At 43.2% G+C, this 22,928-nt stretch overlaps 1 protein-coding gene across 19 annotated transcripts in view; it reads right to left on the reverse strand.

Moving 5' to 3' along the window:
* tnikb (TRAF2 and NCK interacting kinase b) overlaps positions 1-22,226 on the reverse strand; it is a 38,140-nt gene extending 15,914 nt beyond the window's left edge. For 3 of the 19 annotated variants that reach the window (XM_044019896.1, XM_044019924.1, XM_044019847.1), the window contains exons 1-22: positions 22,070-22,226; positions 17,873-17,938; positions 12,344-12,400; positions 12,084-12,209; positions 11,088-11,198; positions 10,627-10,717; positions 10,411-10,541; positions 9,675-9,729; positions 9,358-9,436; positions 9,057-9,232; positions 8,881-8,947; positions 8,004-8,202; positions 7,238-7,399; positions 6,747-6,833; positions 5,656-5,856; positions 4,978-5,286; positions 3,655-3,819; positions 1,798-2,052; positions 1,060-1,166; positions 763-878; positions 489-580; positions 281-304 (exon numbers count right to left, since the gene is read on the reverse strand). In XM_044019896.1, coding sequence (XP_043875831.1) covers positions 281-304; positions 489-580; positions 763-878; positions 1,060-1,166; positions 1,798-2,052; positions 3,655-3,819; positions 4,978-5,286; positions 5,656-5,856; positions 6,747-6,833; positions 7,238-7,399; positions 8,004-8,202; positions 8,881-8,947; positions 9,057-9,232; positions 9,358-9,436; positions 9,675-9,729; positions 10,411-10,541; positions 10,627-10,717; positions 11,088-11,198; positions 12,084-12,209; positions 12,344-12,400; positions 17,873-17,938; positions 22,070-22,126 — 2,733 coding nt within the window. In that variant the 5' untranslated portion in view covers positions 22,127-22,226. The remainder of the gene's footprint in view (positions 1-280; positions 305-488; positions 581-762; positions 879-1,059; positions 1,167-1,797; positions 2,053-3,654; positions 3,820-4,977; positions 5,287-5,655; positions 5,857-6,746; positions 6,834-7,237; positions 7,400-8,003; positions 8,203-8,880; positions 8,948-9,056; positions 9,233-9,357; positions 9,437-9,674; positions 9,730-10,410; positions 10,542-10,626; positions 10,718-11,087; positions 11,199-12,083; positions 12,210-12,343; positions 12,401-17,872; positions 17,939-22,069) is intronic. The other 16 variants (XM_044019906.1, XM_044019855.1, XM_044019987.1 and 13 more) reach the window with 14 other exon arrangements.
* Between the last annotated feature and the right edge of the window lie 702 nt (positions 22,227-22,928).

Genomic DNA, 22,928 nt, shown 5'->3' on the forward strand with positions numbered 1-22,928 from the left:
CGTTTAGATTGACCTCAGTGACACAAAGTGACCACACGAGGCAGCAGAGGACCAGCAGCTCCTGAGACCCTGTGAGCTAAAATCACTGATTTTCTCTCTGGACTTTGGTGCGGGAGAGTGAGTGAACATTGACATAAAGATGTGAATGTGTTGTTAAAGATATTTCACAGACTCATAACTCATGCAACTACACTGCAAAAAATGAACTAGGGGAGAGAGAGAGAGAGAGAGAGAGAGCAGGGGGGAGAGAGCACGGAGGAGGAGAAGAATCTTCACTGACCTCATCTACAGCTTTCTTATAGCTCTGAAGAACGATGGACAGACAGATGGATGAGAGGAAGAGAGTGACAGTGAACAGCAACACAGTTAGTTTAGAGTGTGTGTGTGTGCGTGCGTGCGTGCATGCGTGTGAGAGAAAGAGAGAGAGAGAATGTGTGCGTGTGTGTGTGTGAGAGAGAGTGAGAGAATGTGTGCGTGTGTGTACTCACTGCAGGTCGACTTGGTCGTGTCACCTCTCTGCCGTCGTCTTTGGTGTCATGTGATGAAAGTGTGGAGCCTTCAGTCTGATTGGCTGAATGACCTGAACACACGCACACACGCACAGACTTCAGTGTGACAGTGGGAAACTTTCTGGACAGTTTTTTGGACATTTTCAGACATGAGGACAGACATGACGACAGAGGTGAGGACAGACGTGAGGACAGACATGAGGATGCACATGAAGACAGAGGTGAGGACAGAGGACAGAGGTGAGGAGCTCACCACGCTCGTTGGATCCTCCCTGGGAGCTGGGCGTGCTGGAGCTGGACGAGCTGCCACTGCTCGTCCTCTTTAGGGGCATATCCATGGAAACGTCGATCCTCCGCAGGTCGGGGTTGCTATGGCGACACACACACAGTGCCGCTTCATTCATTCATGCAGGAAATCTGTACCGAGGTGTGAGTGTGTGTGTGTTCTTTGAACTTAGAACATAAATAGAAGTGAACACAAGGAAGTTTTCCATGTAAATTAAAAAGTTTACTCTTGAAAATGTAGTTTTTCTTTAACTGTTTGACGTACCTGGCTCGTATGAGGTGAGCTCCGGCCCGAGGAACGAGGCCAGGTCCATTTCCCGGGGAGTTCTTCCTCACTAACGCAGGAGAGATGGAGGTCGTTCTCTGAGGAACCTGGAAAAAACACATGGACATTTAAATAAGATCATTTTTAATTAAAAAAAAACAAACACTTAAGATATGGATAAAATCTCTCTCATCTCACTGTCAGACAGACTTTTCCAACAGGAAACTGAAGTTTGTAAAGCACTCACTCTACCACATCAAACCTCATAGAGAAAGTCAGTGATTTAAGCTCATGGGACACAGGAGTTGTTGATCCACTGCTGCCTCCATCACTAAGTTCAAATGTCTTATTTTGTCAATTTGGCATTAAAAATCCTGCATTTGGATTCACGTCAGTGACAAAAAGTCACCACATGAGGCAGCAGAGGACCAGCAGCTACTGTGTCCCTGTGAGCTAAAATCAATGATTTTCTCTATGCCGTTTGGTGTGAGAGAGTAGTTTATTAAGTCTGTTGTTCTTAAAGACATCCTAGACTTAAACTGACATAGGTTTTATTCAAGTTTATTGTTGATCCCTTGAAATCTTTCCTTTTAAGATTATCAATAAGACACAGAAAATAAAGAGTTAATATTAAAACATGCAAACAGACACGAAAACAGAATTTAGAAAAAAAGCAAAGTTTTTTCCAACACACACACAAACACACACACACACACGGGTGGCGCAGCATGCAGAGACCTTGGGGGGCATGTCATCGTCCTGCCGCAGCCATGAGCTGCGGTCCAGCTTGTCGAGGGGGGGTGCCAGGCGGGACAGGGGCGGGGCAGGTGGTGTGTCAGAGGTGGGGTCTGAGTTCTGCCGGGGCATGGGAGGCCGGGAGGGGGAGGGCAACGCCGAGGTGGAGGAGGAGGAAGAGGAGGACACACCGTGAGGGTCATACAGGGACTGAGAGCCCGAGAGGCCATGACCCTTGACCTGCAGCAGGTGTGCCATCTGCACACACCCACACACACAAGCAGAAACCAGGCAGGGAACAGGAGGAAGAGCCGGGTCAGTGCAAGATGACACCAGGATGCAAGTTAATAGGAGGAGGTGATGCAGGAGAGGAAGGAGGTGATGAAGGAGGTGAGGATAGGAGGACTCACACATGTCAGGGTGTGTTCAAAACAACAGACACAGTCAGAAAATCACACTTTTCCATGTAAACATGAACAGGTTTAACATACACAAACATAATAAGCACTTAGAATTGGATATGTGTCTCCACAGACGGTGGCTAATCAGGTTAGCTGTTAAATAATGTTAACGTTATAGCTAAGTAAGTTAACTGCCAGGCTAGTACAGTCCATCTGACAAACTCACATAATGTGCTATTACATAGCTAACAACAGTAGCAACATGTCACTGAAGTGAGCATTGTAGCTACAGCTACAGCTAAACTTAGATAGTATTTATCGTTTCATATTTTTCACTTTTCTATCCAAACAAAGACAAACGAGCTGGACAAACAGAAAACAACCAGCTATAGAGTATGTTGTTGTGGCTAACTAGCTAGCTTTGTCTCTATGTATCCAAACAAGCTAGTTAACTAGCAAGCTAATCTAGTCAATTTCAGAAAATATCCTGTCATTACATGTCTTAACTTCTTCACTTTTCTATCCAAACAAAGACTAGCTGGACAAAAAGCTAATAACCAGTTAGAAAGTACATTATTGTGGTTAGCTAGCAAGCATCGTCTCTTTGTATCCAAACAATAACAAACTAGCTGGTCAAAAACCTAGCATTTTATTTTAGCGTGAACCACATTGTCTCAAACGTCTCCACTAATGTCACGACACAAGCTACACATGTTCCAGTTTCTACACAGGGTCGCTAATGTTAGCTCTGTAGCTTGGTACGTTAACTAGCAAGCTAATGCAGTCAAATCCAGAAACGCAAGGACAGACTAGCTGGACAAAACATGGATAACCTGTCAGAAACTAAGTTATTGGGACTAGCTAGAAACTTAACTTTCCATCCAAACAAGAAGAAGCTAGCTGGTGAAAATACTAATATTCAATTATAGTGTGTTACCTTGCAAGTGTTAACTCAGAATTAGTGATGATGTCACAGCCAAGTTAAGTGCGTTTCCGTTTCGTCAGAGTGTGGATAGTGTTAGCTTAATGGCTAAGTTAGTTGACTGGCAAGCTAATTTCAAAACAAATCCTGTAATTTTCTTCACTTTTTATCCAAACAAGAACAAGCTAGCTGGTCAAAAAGCTAATAACCAGTTAGAAAGTAGATTACAGTATTGTGGCTAGCTAGCTAGCATCTTCACTTTTTTATCCAAACAAGAACAAGCTAGCTGGACAAAAGCTAATATTTGCTTTCCAGTTTCCACAGAGTGGCTAATGTCAGCTTTATAACTCATATATGTAAAATAAACTATTTGTTTACCTGTTTAACTTTCTGTCAAACACATAAAACAAACGTTATCTTAAATATGAAAGAAATGTGGCTTAAATCAACCAGGTGTTCAAACACATCTGTCCAATCAAAGTCAACAAACCCACACACACACACACACACACACACACACAGAGGTAGAGCGCACACCTGTGGTTCGACGGAGCGGTGCATGGGCGGAGTCCTGGCCTGCTGGATGCCTCCGCTGCTGAAAGACTCGGAGCGTGGCGGCAGCGTCGGGTCCGAGATCCGGTTGGAGACTTTGTGCTGCAACGCAGGAGAAGTCTGTCTGTTCATCTTATAAAACTCCTCCACCTGACACATACACACACACACACACACACACAGCAGTCACTCAGCATGCAGTGAAGCGTGTTTTCATTCCAAACTGCTGCAAAGATAAAAAAAATGGCTGACACTGCATCAAGTGTATAATAAACTGTAAAAGAGGGAATTCAGTTTTTAAGTGTAGTTGTAGAAAGTTATTTCATAAAAATGTACTCCTGCTTAAGTCCATAATGTCTAAAAAATGTGTTTGAAACTTTATCTCACTGTTAAATAGCCCTTTCTAACTGGAAAGGCAGGTTTGTGTCACTGCACCAAACCCCATAGAGAAAATCAGTGATTTTAACATCACAGCACACAGGAGTTGTTGACAGAGGACCAGCAGCTCCTGTGTCCCTGTGAGCTAAAATTGCCAGTTTTCTCTCTGGGGTTTGGTGAGTGGTTTACAAACCACCCTTTCTTGTCTATTGTTGAGAATTAGAGGCAAAAACTTATTCTTAAGACAGCGGACACTGATTCAGATGTTATTATGAGACCTGACTCTGTCTCATACAACCACACTCACAAAATTTAACAACCTGGAATTCAATAGGAAACATGAGCATTAAGCCTGAAAGAGAGTGACGTTAGTTTGAGTTAGTACCCGTTCAAACCACAACATGCAATATCATATAATATATAAAATAATGAGGTTAACACAGTGTCAGTCACCTGTGAAATGGAAAGTGAAAGAAGAAAGATTTAAATTTTAAATTAAAAACACCTCCTCAACTGAGAGGAATTGACCTTTTTCAGTTGCTAAATTCAAATTAAATCCATCAGATACATTTAAATACATGAAATATCATCACATCTGTAAAATTTTAATGCGTAAGACTTTTGGCTCCAGAGAATGAATCCCTGATCTTTACTCTGGCGCCACCAGGAGGTTAAATATCATATTTTAATGAGTGAAAGAAGAATGGACTGGAACTTTCTCGTCTTTATCCAAAAGTTTGTGTCGTTTAAAAACAAAAGATAGGAGTTAAAGATAGGGATTTCTCCTGGTTCGAGAAATTCCAGAGGTTAAAGAGGTTAGACGTGTCCACCAGGGGGGTTAGTGAGTCAGCCGGGACAGACATCAGGGCGAGAAAGAAGTGAAGGGACAGAGTGGCGAGGAGCGAGGCATCCGTTTATCTTCAGACTGACCCGGCGGCCGGGGCTCCGCCCCCTGGAGTCCGGGCTCCGCCCCCTGTACTCAGGGCTATGGTGGCGCATCAACGGCCGAGGGTAGTCGGGGGTGAGGCTGCGCTCGGGGACGCATGTGACGCGGATTCGAGGCACATTGGGGTGGTCCCTGGACGGGCTGACGTGGGCGGGGTATGAGGGCGGGCGGGGGCGTGGCTTGTAGCCTGGTAGTCGCAGGAGGTTGTCAAGGTTGACGTGCCGGGCCTCCCTGAACGAGTGGTATTTCTTGGGCGGGATGCGCGGCGAGTTGCTCTGAGCTCGACGCATCACCTAGAGGACAAGGTGAGTATTTACAGGAGAGTTTACGCTTTTTTACGGAACACGGCGTCTTCCTGTCGTCACGTCCAACTTTAGGAAAGAAAACAATAATAAGAGTTTAGCAGCAGATATGAAGTTGTTGTCGTCGTCCACCTGGAATAAATACAAACCTGCGGGATAGAGAAAGTTCCAAAGTTACTTTAAACAAATGTACACGTTAAATTCAACGCTAACTTTTCCATTGCGTATAAAGACGTGAGTAGACATGAATTTCACGTCATTAGTGAGGGTTAATGCTAATTTGTGACGTTAGCTTCAGTGACTTTAGTTAAAAATGTGACACAAATTTGTGTCGTCGTTAGCATGGTTAGCGTAGCTTACCTCTTTGGCCCAGGCGGGTTTGTCGTTGCTGCTCGGCGCCTGGTCCTTGTAGTGGTACAGCTGCTTCTTGTCCTGCGGGGGGCGCTGTGGTGGCGTCTCCTGCTGCTGCTGCAGAGACACCAGGTATGCGCGCTCCTGCTGCAGCTGCCTCTGCAGACGCTCAGCCTGACGCTGCTCCTCAATCTGCTTCCTCTTGTACTCCTGAGAGGAGACGTGGGCGGAGTCACAGACCGCTGTTTTTCAATGTTGATTATTTTAACCTCATGTGTTTAAGCATGACGTAATAATGTCTTCCTCTTTCTACAGGAAATCAAGAGGACGACAGTTAATAAATTCACCAATAAACAATATAATACTGAATCTACAAAGATTTACACAATGGATTCATCAGTTTGACTGTTTTTTAAATAATTAAAGCAACTTTTTTATATTTTTCAGCTTCTTAAATGTGAATAGTTTATACTTTCTGTCATTTTTCAGCTTCTTAAATGTGAATATTTTCCAGGATAATCTTGAGTTGCAGAACTGTTCCTCACACCTTCTCGTCATTTACCTGAGCTGTGTGTGAAAGCAGAGAGGGTACTGTGTCCTGTCAGAGGTCAGGCTGGTATTTAAACCTGATAACTTCACATTTTTATGGTAGTTCAATTTGAATACACATTATTGGATTAAATGTGAGTAAATGATTATTATTATTGCAGGATTATTTATGCCTGGATTACATTACAGTCCTGTTTCCTGAGTGTGTGTGTATACTGGTAGCATATCTCTGTGAGAACCAAACAACAACAACAACAACAACAACAACATATAAATCACAGGAAGTGAGCATTTTAGGGATTAAGACCTGGTTTTAGGGTTAGAATCAGGTTTAAATTAAGGGGTTTGTGTGTGTGTGTGTTTCAGGTATTTCTCATGTTGTGGGGACAACAATCAATCAGGTGAAGACATGTTGTGTGGTTAGTTTAAGGTAAAGGTAGTTGTTAGGTTAAGGTGAAAGTCAGGCCAGTAGTCGTCGTTACAGGTCTTCAGGACATGAATATCCTCTGTAGTCCTGGAAACCAGGCTGTGTGTGTGTGTGTGTGTGTTACCAGCAGTAAGGCCTGCTCCTGCAGGAGCTGCTGCTGCAGGATCTCCAGCTGCCTCTGCTCCTCCTCCAACTGTCTACGGATATACTCCTAACCGGCATCAGCGCCGACCACCAATCACAGAGCAGCGAGGCAGGCAGGGACAGGCAATCAGAGCCCGGGAAAAAACGGTGACATCAGCAGAGTGGGAAACAGAAAGAAAGTGAAGGAAGAAGTAGGAAGAAGGAAGAAGAAAGAAGAAGAGGAGGAGGAGGAGGAGGAGGCAAACGATCAGGTTTGTTGAAGAAGAAGTGAGTAAAACTGGGCTTTAGTTAGAATTAAATAGAGGAGGGGAGGAGCAAAGGGAGAAACCAGCAGGCAGCAGTAGTGAGTGATAAATGCTTGTTAGTATTAAACAACAGCAGCTGCGCAGGAGGAGGAGAATTCTGTCTGAAAAGAAACTTAAAGAAGAGCATGAAGAAGATCGCAGGTGGTCACATGACCTGTGGTGTCACCTGTGATGTTGTGACGTCCGGTGGTTGGGTCAGGTGTCCTCTCACCTGTTCTCTCTCAGCGTGCCTCCTCTCCTCCTCCCGGCGGAGCTGCTCCATCTCCTCGTACCTCCGCCGCTGCTCGCGCTCCTGCTGCTTCCTCAGCTCGCGCTCGCGACGCTGTTGCTATACGAGAGGATTTAACGACAACAGCATTTCAGATCTGTGTGTGTCTGTGTGTGTGGATAAAATCTACGTCAGTTTAAGTCTACCATGTCTTCAGACCACATTCACATCTTTATCTCACTGTGAGACAGACTTTTCCAACAGGAAACTGAAGTTTGTAAACCACACAGTGTGGTCACTTTGTGTCACTGAGGTAAATCTAAACAAAGGATTTTTAAAGCCAAAGTGACAAAATAACACATTGTAACTTAGTGATGGGGGCAGCAGTGGATCAACAACTCCTGTGTGTGTGATGTTAAAATCACTGATTTTCTCTATGGGGTTTGGTGTGGGAGAGTGAGTGGTTTACAAACTTCAGTTTCCTGTTGGAAAAGTGGCTAAAATCTGTTTTTTCCAGGAGTCTCCGCTGGCAAACATGATTACAGTAAGTGCCTGCCTGTCTTGTGCTGGTTCTCAGCAGCAGGGGGTGCTCATTTTACAGTCTTACATAACCACACTTCAATAAAACACAAACTATCCCTTTAACATTTGAAGAACGATGATGTTTTCTGCAATAACATTTTAAATGTAGTGTGTGTGACAGCAGATACATCACAGGCCTCACCTCCTCCAGTCGTCGCCTCTGCTCTTTCTGCTCCTCGATGCGTTTCTGCCTCTCGGCCAGCAGTTGGCGCTTGTGTTCCTCATTCTGCTGCTGCTCCAGCTGCTGCCGCCGGATCAGCTCCGACCGCTCCTTATTGGCCAGCTGGAGACGCAGGAAGTCCCGCCTCAGAGTCGACTCGCCGGGGATGTTGATGATGGAGCTGCAGGAGAGGGAGGAGCAGAGTTACATCTGTGCATCTGTCATCTGTCATCATTTACTATATTTGATTTAATCCATTAAAGAGATAGTTCAGGGTTTTTTAAGGTGTGTTGAGAAGCAGCAGAGACACCAGGAAAAACTGAAACACAAAATAAAACATGTTCACGTCTTTATCTCACTGTTAGACAGACTTTTTCAACAGGAAATTGAAGTTTGTAAACCACTCACTCTCCCACACCAAACCCCATAGAGAAAATCAGTGATTTTAACATCATAGTACACAAGAGTTGTTGATCCACTGCTGCCTCCATCACTAAGTTTAAATGTCTTATTCTATGAGTTTGGCTTTTGCAATTCTTTGTTCGGATTTACCTCAGTGACACAAAGTGACCACACGAGGCTGCGGTAGACCAGCAGCTTCTGTGTCCCTGTGAGCTAAAATCACTGATTTTCTCTATGGGGTTTGGTGTTTCCTGTTTCCTGTTGTCTAACAGTGAGATAAAGACGTGAAACATGTTCTTAAGACTTCGTAGACTTAAACTGAGTGTCCTGTCTTTCCTCATGTCTCGTCCCTTTTGTCTTTATAAGAATAAATGGACGACCACAGCAAACGATAACAGTATTTTTCTGTCTCACTAACTGTGGTAAATAGTTTTGACAGGAAGTCACACGACTGTACCTCGGTTCTCCAATGTCTCTCTCCTCGTCCTCTTCCTCGCTGCCGCTGTATTCATACTCTGTCTCATCTGCAACACACACACACACACACACACACACACACACACACTGGGCGTTAGCGTGGACCCCCTCCTCTGTGGCATTGATGGTGTTGCCGTGGACGCCTGGCATGCTCACCCCTCTCCCCCCTCCTCTTCTTGGTGCGGTCGATGTGGTCTTTGAGCTGGATGCGGACCTGCCGCTCGTTGGGCAGATCTCTGATAAACGGGTGTTTGAGCAGCTGCTCGGTGCTCGGCCTCTGACTGTGACTCTTCACCAGGCAGCTGTCGATGAACGACTGGAACTTCTTTGACCTGCTCACACACACACACACACACACACACTGACTGCAGCGCCACTGGCAGGTCACCTGTGTGTGTGTGTGTGTGTGTGTGTGTGTGTGTGTGTGTGTGTGTGTGAGAGAGAGAGAGAGACTTACCACTTTTTAGACTTGAGTCTGGGGGCGGGGTTTCTGGGGATGAGGAAGAGCGCTCGCATCGGGTGCATGTCACACAGAGCTGAGGAGAGAGGAGAGGAGGAAAGCCAGGGAGGAAAAGAAGGAAACCAAACACGGAAAGATTTATGGAAAGGGAAGAAAGTGTAACACATGAGATAAGGATGGAAGGAAGGAAGGGAAGTGTAAGAGATAAAATAAGGGAAGTAGTGAAGGAAGGAAACCAAACACAAAAGAGAGATTTCAAGAATTAAATTGGAAACACAGTGAGTGAGTGAGTGAGTCTGAGCTTTCTCACTTACGTGGAGCTCCCTCTGCCATTTCTATGGCTGTGATGCCGAGTGACCACAGATCACTCTGAGAGACAGAGAAAGAGAGACAGAGAGAGAGAGATAAGGAGAGAGAGAGAAGGAGTGAGAGAGAGAGAGAGAGAGAGGATGTGTTACAGACTCAGCACATCATGTTTCTGTGTCACTGTTCTTGTTAAAAGACAAAAATACAGACACAGAAATTACCCATCAGCCCCTGCTGCTGCACATCCCCACATTTCATCATTATCTGCTCAAGTTAATGTTACACCCTGAAATAAACATGCTGTGGTGACATTTAAAGGGATATTTCAGGACTTTTTAACCACTCCCTCTCCCACACCAAACCCCATAGAGAAAATGATTTTAGCTCACAGGGACACAGGAACTGCTGGTCTACTGCTGCCTTGTGTGGTCACTTTGTGTCACTCAGGTAAATGTGAACCAAGGATTTTAAATGCCGAATTTGACTAACTAAGACATCTGAACTTAGTGATGGAGGCAGCAGTGGATCAACAACTCCTGTGTGTGTGATGTTAAAATCACTGATTTTCTCTATGGGGTTTGCTGTGGGAGAGTGAGTGGTTTACAAACTTCAGTTTCTTGTTGGAAAAGTCTGTCTCACAGTGAGATAAAGACGTGAACATGTTCTTAAGACGTCGTAGAAATCCCAAACTAGCCCTTTAACATCTCTCATGATGTCAGTAATGACAGTAAATGAAGGTTTTACCTTGAAGTCGTACGTGGCGTCAGGATTCTCATCACAGGCGATGACCTCTGGAGCCATCCAATATGGCGTCCCGATAAACGTGTTCCGCCGGCCGACCGTACGATCGAGCTGAGCACTCACACCGAAGTCAACTGCACGCACACACACACATTTATCATACTGACACTAACACACAGATATTTATTGAGTTGAATGAGTTTAGCGTGTGCGTCTCACCCAGTTTAACCTCAGCGTTCTCAGTCAGCAGCACGTTCTGACCTTTGATGTCCCTGTGGATGACCTTGTGCTGGTGGAGGTGAGTCAGACCCTGACGACAGAGAAAAAGAAGGAGTGTGGTGAGAGTCAGATGCTGCATCACATAACTGATATTAGCCACTTCACTTAACAGTTACTTCAGTACTTAAATCAGTGATTTTAACATCACACACACAGGAGCTGTTGATCCACTGCTGCCTCCATCACTAAGTCTTATTTTGTCACTTCAGAGTTTGAAATCCTTTGTTCAGATTTACTTCAGTGACACAAAGTGACCACACGCGACCACACGCGACAGCAGTAGACCAGCAGCTCCTGTGTTTTTCTCTATGGGCTTTGGTGTGGGAGAGTGAGTGAACAAACAAACTTTCTTATGGAACGTGTTTGTTTTGTTGTTTGTTTATGTCAGAGTGAACGCTCACCCTCAGGATCTCTCTGCAGATGTAGGCGATCCACTCCTCCTTCAGCGAGTTCCCTTTGGTGTTTTTGATCAGATCTGTGACGGAGCCGGCACCGCAGAACTCCATCACCAGCTGCCACCACACACACACACACACACACACACACACACACACACACATACACACACGCGCACACACGTCTGTTTATTTATTAAAGATGCACAAAGGATGGCCGTCACAGTGAAACCTCCTGAGAATTGTACTTCTAGAATACCATAAATTTGCCATTTTTGTTTTTCAACTTCTGGGTGGGCAGAGCTAATGGAAGTACATTGGAAATGTGTCTGGATTCCTGAGAGCAATGAGTTCACCAAGTTTGGTTAAACTCATAACTATGTGCGACTAGAAAAAAAATGCAAAAATTAGCATTTATTAAAGTAATTTTATTGCATCTTTCGCCAACTCCACCTCTGTGTGAACGTTGGAGAAAAATAATAATAATATTCTACACTGCCACCTAGTGGGGCCACGCGGTGGTGTAGTGGTTAGCACTCTCGCCTTGCAGCGAGAAGACCCGGGTTCGAGACCCGGTTGGAACAAGGGCCTTTCTGCATGGAGTTTGCATGTTCTGCGTGGGTTCTCTCCGGGTTCTCCGGCTTCCTCCCACAGTCCAAAAACATGCAATGTGGGGATTAGGTAAATTGGACACTAGTTGTGTGGCCCTGCGATGGACTGGCGAACTGTCCAGGGTGTACCCCGCCTATCGCCCGATGTAGCTGAGATTGGCACAGCACCCCCCGCGACCCTCTGGTGGAGGATATAGCGGTTAGATGATGACTGACTGACTGACTGCCACCTAGTGTTTGCTCGCTATCTCTGCCTCAATCAGACAAACGCAATCACAATGTTCTCATTTGATTTGACTGTGACATTTGTGAAGAAAAGTGCTATAAGAATGAATGAATGAATGAATGAGTCATGTGATGTGTGTGTGTATGTGTGTGTGTGTGTGTATACCCAGAGCTGGTCGTCCATCCCTGGAGGATTCTTCTTCACGAAGGCTCCGTAGTAGGTGGCGATGTTTCTGTGGTGACTGTACTTCTTCAACATGTTGATCTCTGCTTTAATCTCCTCCTCCTCATCCTGTCACACACACACAATAATAATGAATACGTGTGTGTGTGTGTATTTAAGTCTTTGTGGGGACATTTTGTCTGGTCCTCACAACTTTAAAAGGCCTTTTCCAGGGTGTGTGTGCGTGTGTGTGTGTGACTCACTCCAGTGACGTCCATGACCTTGATGGCAGCCAGTTGTCCTGTCTTGACATGGCGACCCTGAAAAAACAAGAGATGTGTTAGCAGAAAAAATTCAAACTAAAAGTCTGGGAAAACAATGACATTATCATCACCAACTCATCTGTGTGTGTGTGTGTCACACGGCACATGTGAACAGAAAAATAAAATAAATAAATTATTTTATTTTATTATTTTTCCCGACGTCTCAGGATTTTCTTGTTGTTGATGTCTGACTCTAAATCTCCTCCTCCTCCTCCTCCAAACTCTGGAGTCACATCACAGCTGTTACAGCGAGAAAGTGGAAATTCATCCACCTCAAACACACACACACACACACACATTTCCTCACGGTAACCTAGCAACAAGCCTGGTAGGTTGTTTAGTGAGGGTAAGAAATGGGGGGTTGGAAGATTCAGATCACAGTGTGTGTGTGTGTGTGTGTGTGTGTGTGTGTTGAAGTCATGATATTTCACACTCTGGGTCACTTGCACACACACGCACGCCACACACACACACAGTTACTCAGTGTTGCATCAGACAGTGAACATTTCAGAGGCTGAAATCTTCCTTTCTTTGTTTAATTTCTTCCTGGTTCATATCACTGTTTTATTCTTCATCTTCATCGTCATCTTCACCTTCGTCATCAGCAACAGTAGTTTTTTTTAGCAGGTATAAGAGCAGTGTCAGACGGAGGAGAGTTCACTGTTCACTGAGCACAACCTACAATTACTGAGTCACAGACTCAGTCAGTCACTGACTCAGTCACAGACTCAGTCACTGACTCAGTCACAGACTTAGACACTGACTCAGTCACAGACTTAGACACTGACTCAGTCACAGACTCAGTCACAGACTTAGACACTGACTCAGTCACAGACTTAGACACTGACTCAGTCACTGACACAGACTCAGTCACTGACTCAGTCACTGACTCCGTCACTGACTCACACACACATTGTGCTGTGTGTGTGTGACTGAGGGGAGAGAGGAGGCTGTATTAAAACACACACACACTAACAGTGAGAGACAAAGAGGGAGGAGTATGTTGAAAAAGAGGAGGAAGATAAGGGGGAGGAGTTAGATGAAGATGGAGATGAGGAGTTAGATGAAGATGATGATGAGTTAGATGAAAATGAGGAGGAGGAGTTAGATGAAGATAATGAGGAGGAGTTATATGAAAATGAGGAGGAGGAGTTAGAAAAGAGCAGCAGATTCTTCAGAAGGAGTGAAAACAAACATCATGTTGAGACACGTCTGACATTCTTCACCTGAACACAAGCCTGCACTCATGAAGACACATGCAGTGTCTGTGCTCTGCTGTAATCTGGAGCTCAATCTCAGAATGTATGGTGTCATGTGTTCATAAATAATAATCTGCTGATGTCCATGTATTTCACTGTTTATTAACTGAATTTTTCTGTTTCTATGACTTGTTTCTGTCTAATAACGATAACAATAACAATTTACTGCACATGTAAAACAAATCTATTAAAATCAGGCATCACAACCTAAAAATGACTAAAAACTAACATGAAGACTTTGTAAAAGTAGGCGTAAGAAAGCTCCAGCATTATTTAAAGCTGTTAATAAGAAGAAATAAAAATAAAAATCCACTCATACTTGGCCAATAAAGCTGATTTTTGTTTCATCCTGAGACACATTTTTACTTCACGTGTGAGTGTTTCTGCTTTAAAGTGGGAAATAATCCCAGGAATTAGATCTTTTTTCTTCAGAACATCAGCAGTAAACTGGGATTATTAGAATGTCACTTTTATTCTACTATTATATAATTTTTACTTTGTATAACTGATTATGTCTATCAATATCTCCTTATGTGAATATAAAAACAACACTTTTGAGGTGTTTTTCAGAATAAAAGCTCATGTTTGAAATGAAGTGGAATGAGAGGGAAACTGTGATGTGTTCACTCCTGCTGCTGCAGACAGGCAGACACACGCTCAGCAGGTCTACACACACACACACACACACACACACACACACACACACACAAGCCACTTAACAAAAGACTCAGACAATAAAATCTATGTCAGTTCAAATCCACGATGTTAGACAGACCTTTAAACCGCTCACTCTCCCACACCAAACATCATAGAGAAAAAAGTTCACATGAGTTATTTTTCAAATTCGGCATTAAAGATCATTTGTTCAGATTTACCTCAGTGACACAAAGTGACCACACGAGACAGAAGTAGACCAGCAGCTCCTGTGTCCCCGTGAACTAAAATCACTGATTTTCTCTATGGGCTTCGGTGTGGCAGCATGTGAATGGAAGTGAATGGGTGTGAATGGTATAAAAGCACTTTATAAACACACTATTTCTTCATGAGTCACACAGTTTTTTCACCTGCTGAGTGAAAGTTGTGTACTGGATGTTAATCCTCATGTGGAAACACTGTCTCCACAGCAAATTTAAGAGATTAACGCAGTGAAAAACAAATACCGCCAGAATGTGGAAAATGTTTCCTCCTCACACTCCACATGAAAAATAAAACAAGTTGTAAAGCAAGTTACACAAGTTTCTCTTAAATTCACATGGAGTCACAGATCAGTCACAAATCATTTGAAAAAATCTGCAAAAAACACGATGGAGTAATGTGATTGGCTTCTGTGAGCAGGGCATGTGTCATACTCTGTGTGGGAATCGCCAGAGACACCATGATACGATATTATCATGATACCCAAGTCATGATACGATATTATCACGATATTTAAGTCAAGTCACAGTACGATATTATCACGATATTTAAGTCACAGTACAATATTATGACAATAAGTCACGATACGATATTATCATGATATTTAAGTCACGATACGAAAGATCACAATACTTAAGTCACAATATTATCACGATATTTAAGTCACGATAAGATAGTATCACGATATTTAAGTCACGATATGATACTATCACGATATTTAAATCACGATACGACACTATCAGGATATTTAAATCACAATACAGTATTATCACGAAACTGCAAGAGTATTTTGCTAACTCACTCAGTAAATGAGATTATATTTGATTGATATCGGTATACATGTATATGTGTATGTGTATGTATATTTATGTATATGTGTTTATGTATGTATATATGTATATGTATGTGTTTATGTATGTATATGTATATGTGTATCTGTAAGTATATTTATGTATATGTATATGTGTTTATGTATGTATATGTATATGTGTATGTATATACACAGTTGTAGCAGGTGTCAGTATCAGGTTTGTTTGTTTTTTGGTCAGCTGACTGTGCAGTCACTGAAGCAAAGATGAAGCAAAGATGAATTAGAGTGAATTAATCTGACGCGGTGCCATCTTCTCTATAATTAGAGCTAAATTACATAATTTTTTCCTGCAAACGTCACAAGAAATCATTGATTTTTCTATTAGTGTGAGCTAAAAATACTCACTCACTTTCCAGAACTGTGACATTTTCTCGACCCGTGACAGAATATTTTCTCATTTCTCATCTCTCCTCCTTACTTCCTGCCTGCAGCAGCTCTATAAATGGTTTCTCTGGGATTAGATAATCTCTCACAGTCACAGCGAGCGATGCAGGGAGACGTGTCCATCACACGGCGTTAATAACAAACACGTTTGCTTTTCACACCGTCTTTTCATTCTCTTCACTTCATTCTGTGAAGAAGCTCAAACCTGCAGCCCGTGGCCCACATGTGGCCCGCCACTTAATATCAAGTTTTAATTTCTGTGTTTTTTATTTCTATTAACAGATTCATTTTTCATCATAAATACGTCTATACTGTGAACTATATATACTATAATACAATATCATCACGATATTTAAGTCACAATACGATATTATCACGATATTCAAAACATATCGCACAAGCACGTTAATCGTAGCGTCATAAAACCCACATCAATTTGTACTTGACACATTGTAGATGAAAAGTTATCAAAAGGTCTCACAGATTCGAAAAGGGGCATGGCAACATCAAAATTTTGGCGAATTACGACCATTTGCCCACGAAACAGGAAGTGCTCCCATAACTTCGCCATACATTGACCGATCGCCTCGAAACTTCACACGTGAGATGACAGACCCAGCCAGAAAACATGAAAGCTGAGTCGAGGGAATAGCGCCACCTGCTGGCCATCTGTGAGGGAGGGCCTGCACATGGTGTTTTTGTTTTGTTTTTTACTCCATGGTCATAATTTACTGTAGCCTGCACAACCATTGCCCACAGTTTGTTTTAACGTTGTTCAATCAATCATCTCAGCAAAGGAGGCTTCATCTCATTTACAGTTAGAGAAATGTGGCTAAATGAGATGCGAACCGTGTCTAGTAAAGATTGTTAGCTTAATCTGAGTTTATACCAGCCCTGCAAATGCCATAAAAATTTGATTCTGTTAGCAGCAACAGAAACATTAGTGTTTTTTTTTTAAATGTTAGATTTGCTAAAGCACTGCACTCACATTTATAGACTGTTACTGTTTTTAAGTGAATCATGACATTGCTAGTTTTGCTTATTACTCACAACTACCTGTTTACAATTTGACAAATGTGGCTAATTGCAATGCTAACAGTGTATATTAAGCCATAAGTAGTGTTACCTTCAGCTCTGAGAACACTGCAGTTCTGTTAGCAGCAACAGAAACATTAACTTCGCACTGCCAAACGTTTACACAACTGTTGTAGCTTTTACCTGTCTACAATTTGACAAATGTGGCTGAAGGAGATGCTAACCGTGTCTCGTTAGCGTCACTCGAGTTTTGCACTGAGAATGCGACAGTTCTGAAACATTAGCTTTGATAAACGTTAGCTTTACTCACAGCTACCTCCTCATGTGTCACAATAGCGGAGTTACATTTTCACGACATTTAGCAACGTGAGCACCAAACCTTTGCAAAAACAGACTAGCATTTCTCCACCACTGCTATTTTGTTGTGGAAAATGTCATAGCTATAGTTATATAAGTTAGTTTGGTGCAGAGTACCAGTTCAGTAATGATTCTAGATAAGATTATCTCTAGTTTTGATGTGATATAAAGTTCTTCACTCCCTGAATGTTGTGTAAATAAAGAGATTAATCTGCCAGATGCTAAAATGTAAACAAGAACAGGCCTGTTTGTGGTGAAGTGAAAAGTTTAAAAAGAAAGTGTGAAGAATCAAAAAGGCTGAACATTTCAAACAAAATGTCTTTTTGTTTTTTCCATGACTATGTTTAAACGTAAGTCTAACCTTAAGACAACCTCACACCAACTATATACACACACCTGAGCAATAAGTATTCAAAATGCTTAAAATCAGATTGAATTTGTGAAATGTGGAAACACGTCACAGTTCAAAGTTCAGTCGGCTTGTTTTTTATCAACAAAAGGAGAAGAAAAACTTAAATCTATTTTGTGACCTCCAGGATGTCCATATTAGGAGTTGTGTGTTATTCCCATGCCAAAGACACACACACACACACACACACATACATAGAGAGAGCATTACAGGGAGATTAAAACACGGTGAACCCTCACCTTGTAGACCTGTCCGTAGGTTCCATTACCAACCAGTTCAACCAGCTCAAAGATACCAGCTGGATCCTGCAAGAGAGAGAGGGATGAATGTGTGGGAGGGAGAGAGAGAGAGGAAATATTCACATAAACAACGTATGACTGCAGTGATTAATCAACGATTCATCAATTATTAAAATGAACCACAAACTATTTTGAATGTATTTTAAATAATTAACACAGGTTTGAATATTTCCTGCTTTCTTTGCTCCATTAAAAACAACCGAAATCATTAAAAACTGAATTATTTTGTGTTTGTGGACAAAAACAAAAACATACGGGGACGTCATAATTTCCACGTTTGATCGACATAAACCAAAACAGCTCATCAGCGATTCATCGAATCACCAGCTTAATCGTGGACTATTTTCAGAATGAATTCATTGTTTTTTAATTAGTTAAGTCATCCGTAATTACGACTAGTTAAAGCTAAATGTTATTTAATGTTGTTGAGGTATTACATTATTCAGGTAATTCAAGGAGGGTTTACATTGAAGCTACTGTTAACTGTGACTGAATAACGTCTATTCATGTGTCTCACTTTACAATAACGATTACAAGGAACATTAATAAAGACTAATAATGATTAATAAATGCTTAATTATAGTTAAATGAATGCTTATTCTGTAGTTAAGGTACGTATGCATTACACTTTACAGTGAAGGTCATATATATAGGGTCAAGTATGCTTAAGTCATGCTTACTGGGAGTTAAATAATGATGATTCAGTGTCTATTATATACTACATATATATATATATATATATATATATATATATATATATACACACATGTATATATATATATATATATGTATATATTTGCTAAAGCACTGCACTCACATTTATAGACTGTGACTGTTTTTAAGTGAATCATGACATTGCTAGTTTTGCTTATTACTCACAACTACCTGTTTACAATTTGACAAATGTGGCTAATTGCAATGCTAACAGTGTATATTAAGCCATAAGTAGTGTTACCTTCAGCTCTGAGAACACTGCAGTTCTGTTAGCAGCAACAGAAACATTAACTTTGCACTATATAAAATGCTATATAAGAAAGTGTTGATCATGTGAATGCAGACAGACAACACGCACACACACACACACACACACACACACACGAAAGGCTGATTAAAAGTCAATAAACCTTCAAAAACACAAATAAGGATCTTTATGCATGCCTGTGAGTGTGTGTGTGTGTGTGTGTGCATGTGTGTGTGTGTGTGTGTGTGTGCGTGTGTGTCTATTATGGTCCTGCAGGGCCACAGGAGACATGGTGGACAATTACACTGGAGTCTCCTGACAGGGATTAGTTTAAAAAGCAACGTTCTTTTTCACTCAAGGTCAAACAGAAGAACGTGTAATCCTGCAGGAGCCAGCCTCACTTGCGCTCACACACACACACACACCTGTACACGCCTGTCCCAGCTGTTACTGAGCAAATAAGTCACATTCACCAGACAAATACCAGCTTAAAAATAAAGAAAGGAGACTTTTCTTTGTTATCAGCTGTTTCACAGTGTTTGACTTCAGAGAAAATTAGTCAAAAATGTTGTTTTTAACAGAGAAGTGGCTCAGTAGTGAGTGTGTGGTCGTATGAAGAACTGACACATAGTTAGAGTCTGACATAGAGCAGAGACAGGCAGGTACACACATGCTCAGTGGAAACACTACGGATTTTAGAGAGACCAGCAGCTCCTGTGTCCCTGTGATATTTACAGGAAACTGAAATTTGTAAACCACTCACTCTCCCACACCAAACCCCATAGAGAAAAATAAGTTCAAATGTCTTATTTTGTCATTTCTGGTTTTAAAATCTTTAGTTCAGATTCACCTCAGTGACACAAAGTGACCACACAAGGCAGCAGTAGACCAGCAGGTCCTGTGTCGCCACAACCTAAAATCACTGATTTTCTCTATGGGGTTTGGTGTGGGAGTGTGAGTGGTTTACAAACTTCAGTTTCCTGTTCTAACAGTGAGATAAAGACATGATTTTTCTCCATTTCAGAAATAAAGAAAGACGTGGGCTCAGAACAACCAGGCCGTGACCTCTGTGACCTCAGCACTGACAGGACTCTATTAATAAGAACTATTAACAGCGTCCCAGTGCAGAGCTGTCAGAGGAACTCTGTGAGGGATTTCACAATAAGAGTCTGTCGCTCTAATGAGACGAAGGTGACAGGTTAAAGAGATGGTTCCCAAAGACTGGGTCGGGGAGAGGCGGGGCGGGACAACTCATACAGTGGTTTATACAGATGTATAAATAAATATTATCAGGTTCACAATAGTATTTCAATTCAGGGCTGAGTGTGAGGTACAAGAGTGTGACACACTGACACACACACACACACACACACACACACACACACACACACACACACACAGGTGTCTCATGTGACATCTACAGTTCATTTTGAAGTGAACACATGTTAAATGTATCATCAGTCTGTGTGTGTCTGTGTGTAAGTGTCTCTATGTGCACACACACATCCACTGTGATGCAAGGTTACTGTTACTGCTGCTGATACTGCTGCTGATACTGTTACTGCTGCTGATACTGTTACTGCTGTACTGCTGATGACACTGATACTGTGATACTGTTACTGCTGCTGATACTGCTGCTGATACTGTTACTGCTGCTGTTAATGCTGCTGATACTGTTATGCTGATACTGCACTGCTGCTGATACTGCTATTACTGCTGATACTGCTGTTACTGCTGATACTGCTGATACTGTTGCTGCTGCTGATACTGCTGCTGATACTGCTGCTGTTACTGCTGTGCTGATACTGTTACTGCTGATACTGCTGCTGATGCTGCTGATACCTGCTGCTGATACTGTTACTGCTGATACTGCTGCTGCTGATACTGTTACTGCGCCTGCTGATACTGCTGCTGTTACTGTGCTGATATACTGCTGATACCTGCTGTTACCTGCTGATACTGTTACTGCTGCTGATACTGTTGTTACTACTGCTGCTGATACTGTTACTGCTGCTGTTACTACTGCCTGCTGATACTGTTACTGCTGCCTGTTACTGCTGATTACTGCTGCTGCTGCTGATACCGTTACTGCTGCTGCTGATACTGTTACTGCTGCTGCTGCCTGTTACTGATACTGTTACTGCTGGTTACTGCTGCTGATATACTGCTGCTGTTACTGCTGCGTTGTTAGTGCTGCTGATACTGTTGATGTTACTGCTGATGCTGTTACTATGCTGATGTTACTGCTGCTGCTGCTGATACTGCTGCCTGTTGATGCTGTTACTGCTGATATGCTGCTGATACCGTTACTGCTGATACTGTTACTGCTGCGTTACTGCTGATGCTGATGTTACTGTACTGTTGCTGATGCTGCTGTTACTGCTGATACTGCTGATACTGTTACTGTTGCTGCTGTTACTGCTGCTGTTACTGCTGCTGTTGTTACTGCTGATACTGCTGCTGATACTGTTACTGCTGCTGATACTGTTACTGCTGCTGCTACTGTTACTGCTGTAATTGCTGCTGTTGCTGCTGTTACTTACTGCTGTAACTGCTGCTGCTGTTACTTACTGCTGTAACTGCTGCTGCTGTTGTTGTTAATGTTACTGCTGATGTTACGGTTACTGCTGCTGCTGTTTCTGCTGTCGCCACAACATCACGAAATGGCGGAACTTCTTCCTCATCGTGCGAGTGCGGGCGCGCGTGCACACGCGTCTGGAATCACTGCATATAAATGTACATGTGTGTGCGGCAAACATCTGCCCCCTCACACACACACAGTCAAAGTGGGCCTCGTTCTATTAAGCCGTCTGGGGCACGCGCGCCCCAGTCGCGTGCACGCACACAACAGCAGCAGCAGCCCAGGGCTTCATTACATCACGGCCCAATTGTTTGGAAAAAAACAAACAACAAACCACAAACCGGAGTCACATGACCACATACTCCGACCTGATTCTCTCAATCACACAACACACATATATGCAGGAGGAGGGACGTGCACGCGCACAGCAGAGAGAGCGCGCGGCAGAGGAAGAGCAGGTAGACGCAGCCTCGCTTTGAGGAGATGAGAGGATGAAGGACAGGTGCTCAACAGCTTTCACACTCACGCGCACACAGAGACAGACAGACTGTGGCGGCGCGTGCACGCGCGCACACACACATATATCCATACATACCCGTAGTGCAGACAGGTCTATCTCATCCAGACTCCGCGCCGGGGAGTCGCTCGCCATGATTCAGTCTGAAGAGACGAGGCTCGTTCAACGAGCATGGACACACACACACAACACACACACAACACACACTGAGTCGTCTGAAATAAATTAATCCTCTCTCTCTCTCTCTCTCTCTCTCTCTCTCTCTCTCTCTCTCTCTCTCTCTCTCTCTCTCACACACACACACACACACACAAACCCGAAAATGATAATCCCCGGAAATGCCTGTGCGGGCGATGCGTTCAGGAGAAAAGGATGAAGGAGGAGGAGCGCGTGAGGGAGGCGACGTGCGCGCAGCAGCTCCAGGTGCTGCTGCTACATACTGCTGCTGCTCTGCATGCCTCCACCTCCACCTCCTGTCTGCACACACACACACACACACACACACACACGAGCAGAGAGCGAAAGAGAGATCCGCGTGCGCGGCGGAACAGCAGCAGCAGCGCGCTTCCCGGGAGTGGCCTATGAAGAGACAGAGACGCCCACAATACACACACACCTTGGTGTGTGTATCTATTCTTGTCAGAACTCTACACACACACACACACGTCAGCGGATACAAATAAAACAGTACTTCCTCCTCCACCTTCTCCACATTTTTCTCCACCTCCTCCAACTACTTCATCTCCTTCTCTATCTCCTCAAACTTGACCACTTCTTCCTCTACCTTCACTTCCTCCTCCTCCTACACCTCCTTCTCCACCTGGTCCTCCTCCCTCATTTCCTTTTGTCTCCACCACCTTTAAATCCACCTCCTCCACCTCCTCCACCTCCTCCAACTCCTCCTCCTCCGCCTCCTTTCCATTTATCTTCCACCTTT

Source organism: Solea senegalensis, linkage group LG1 (genome assembly GCF_019176455.1).
Source record: "Solea senegalensis isolate Sse05_10M linkage group LG1, IFAPA_SoseM_1, whole genome shotgun sequence".
In the NCBI taxonomy this organism is placed as follows: domain Eukaryota; kingdom Metazoa; phylum Chordata; class Actinopteri; order Pleuronectiformes; family Soleidae; genus Solea; species Solea senegalensis.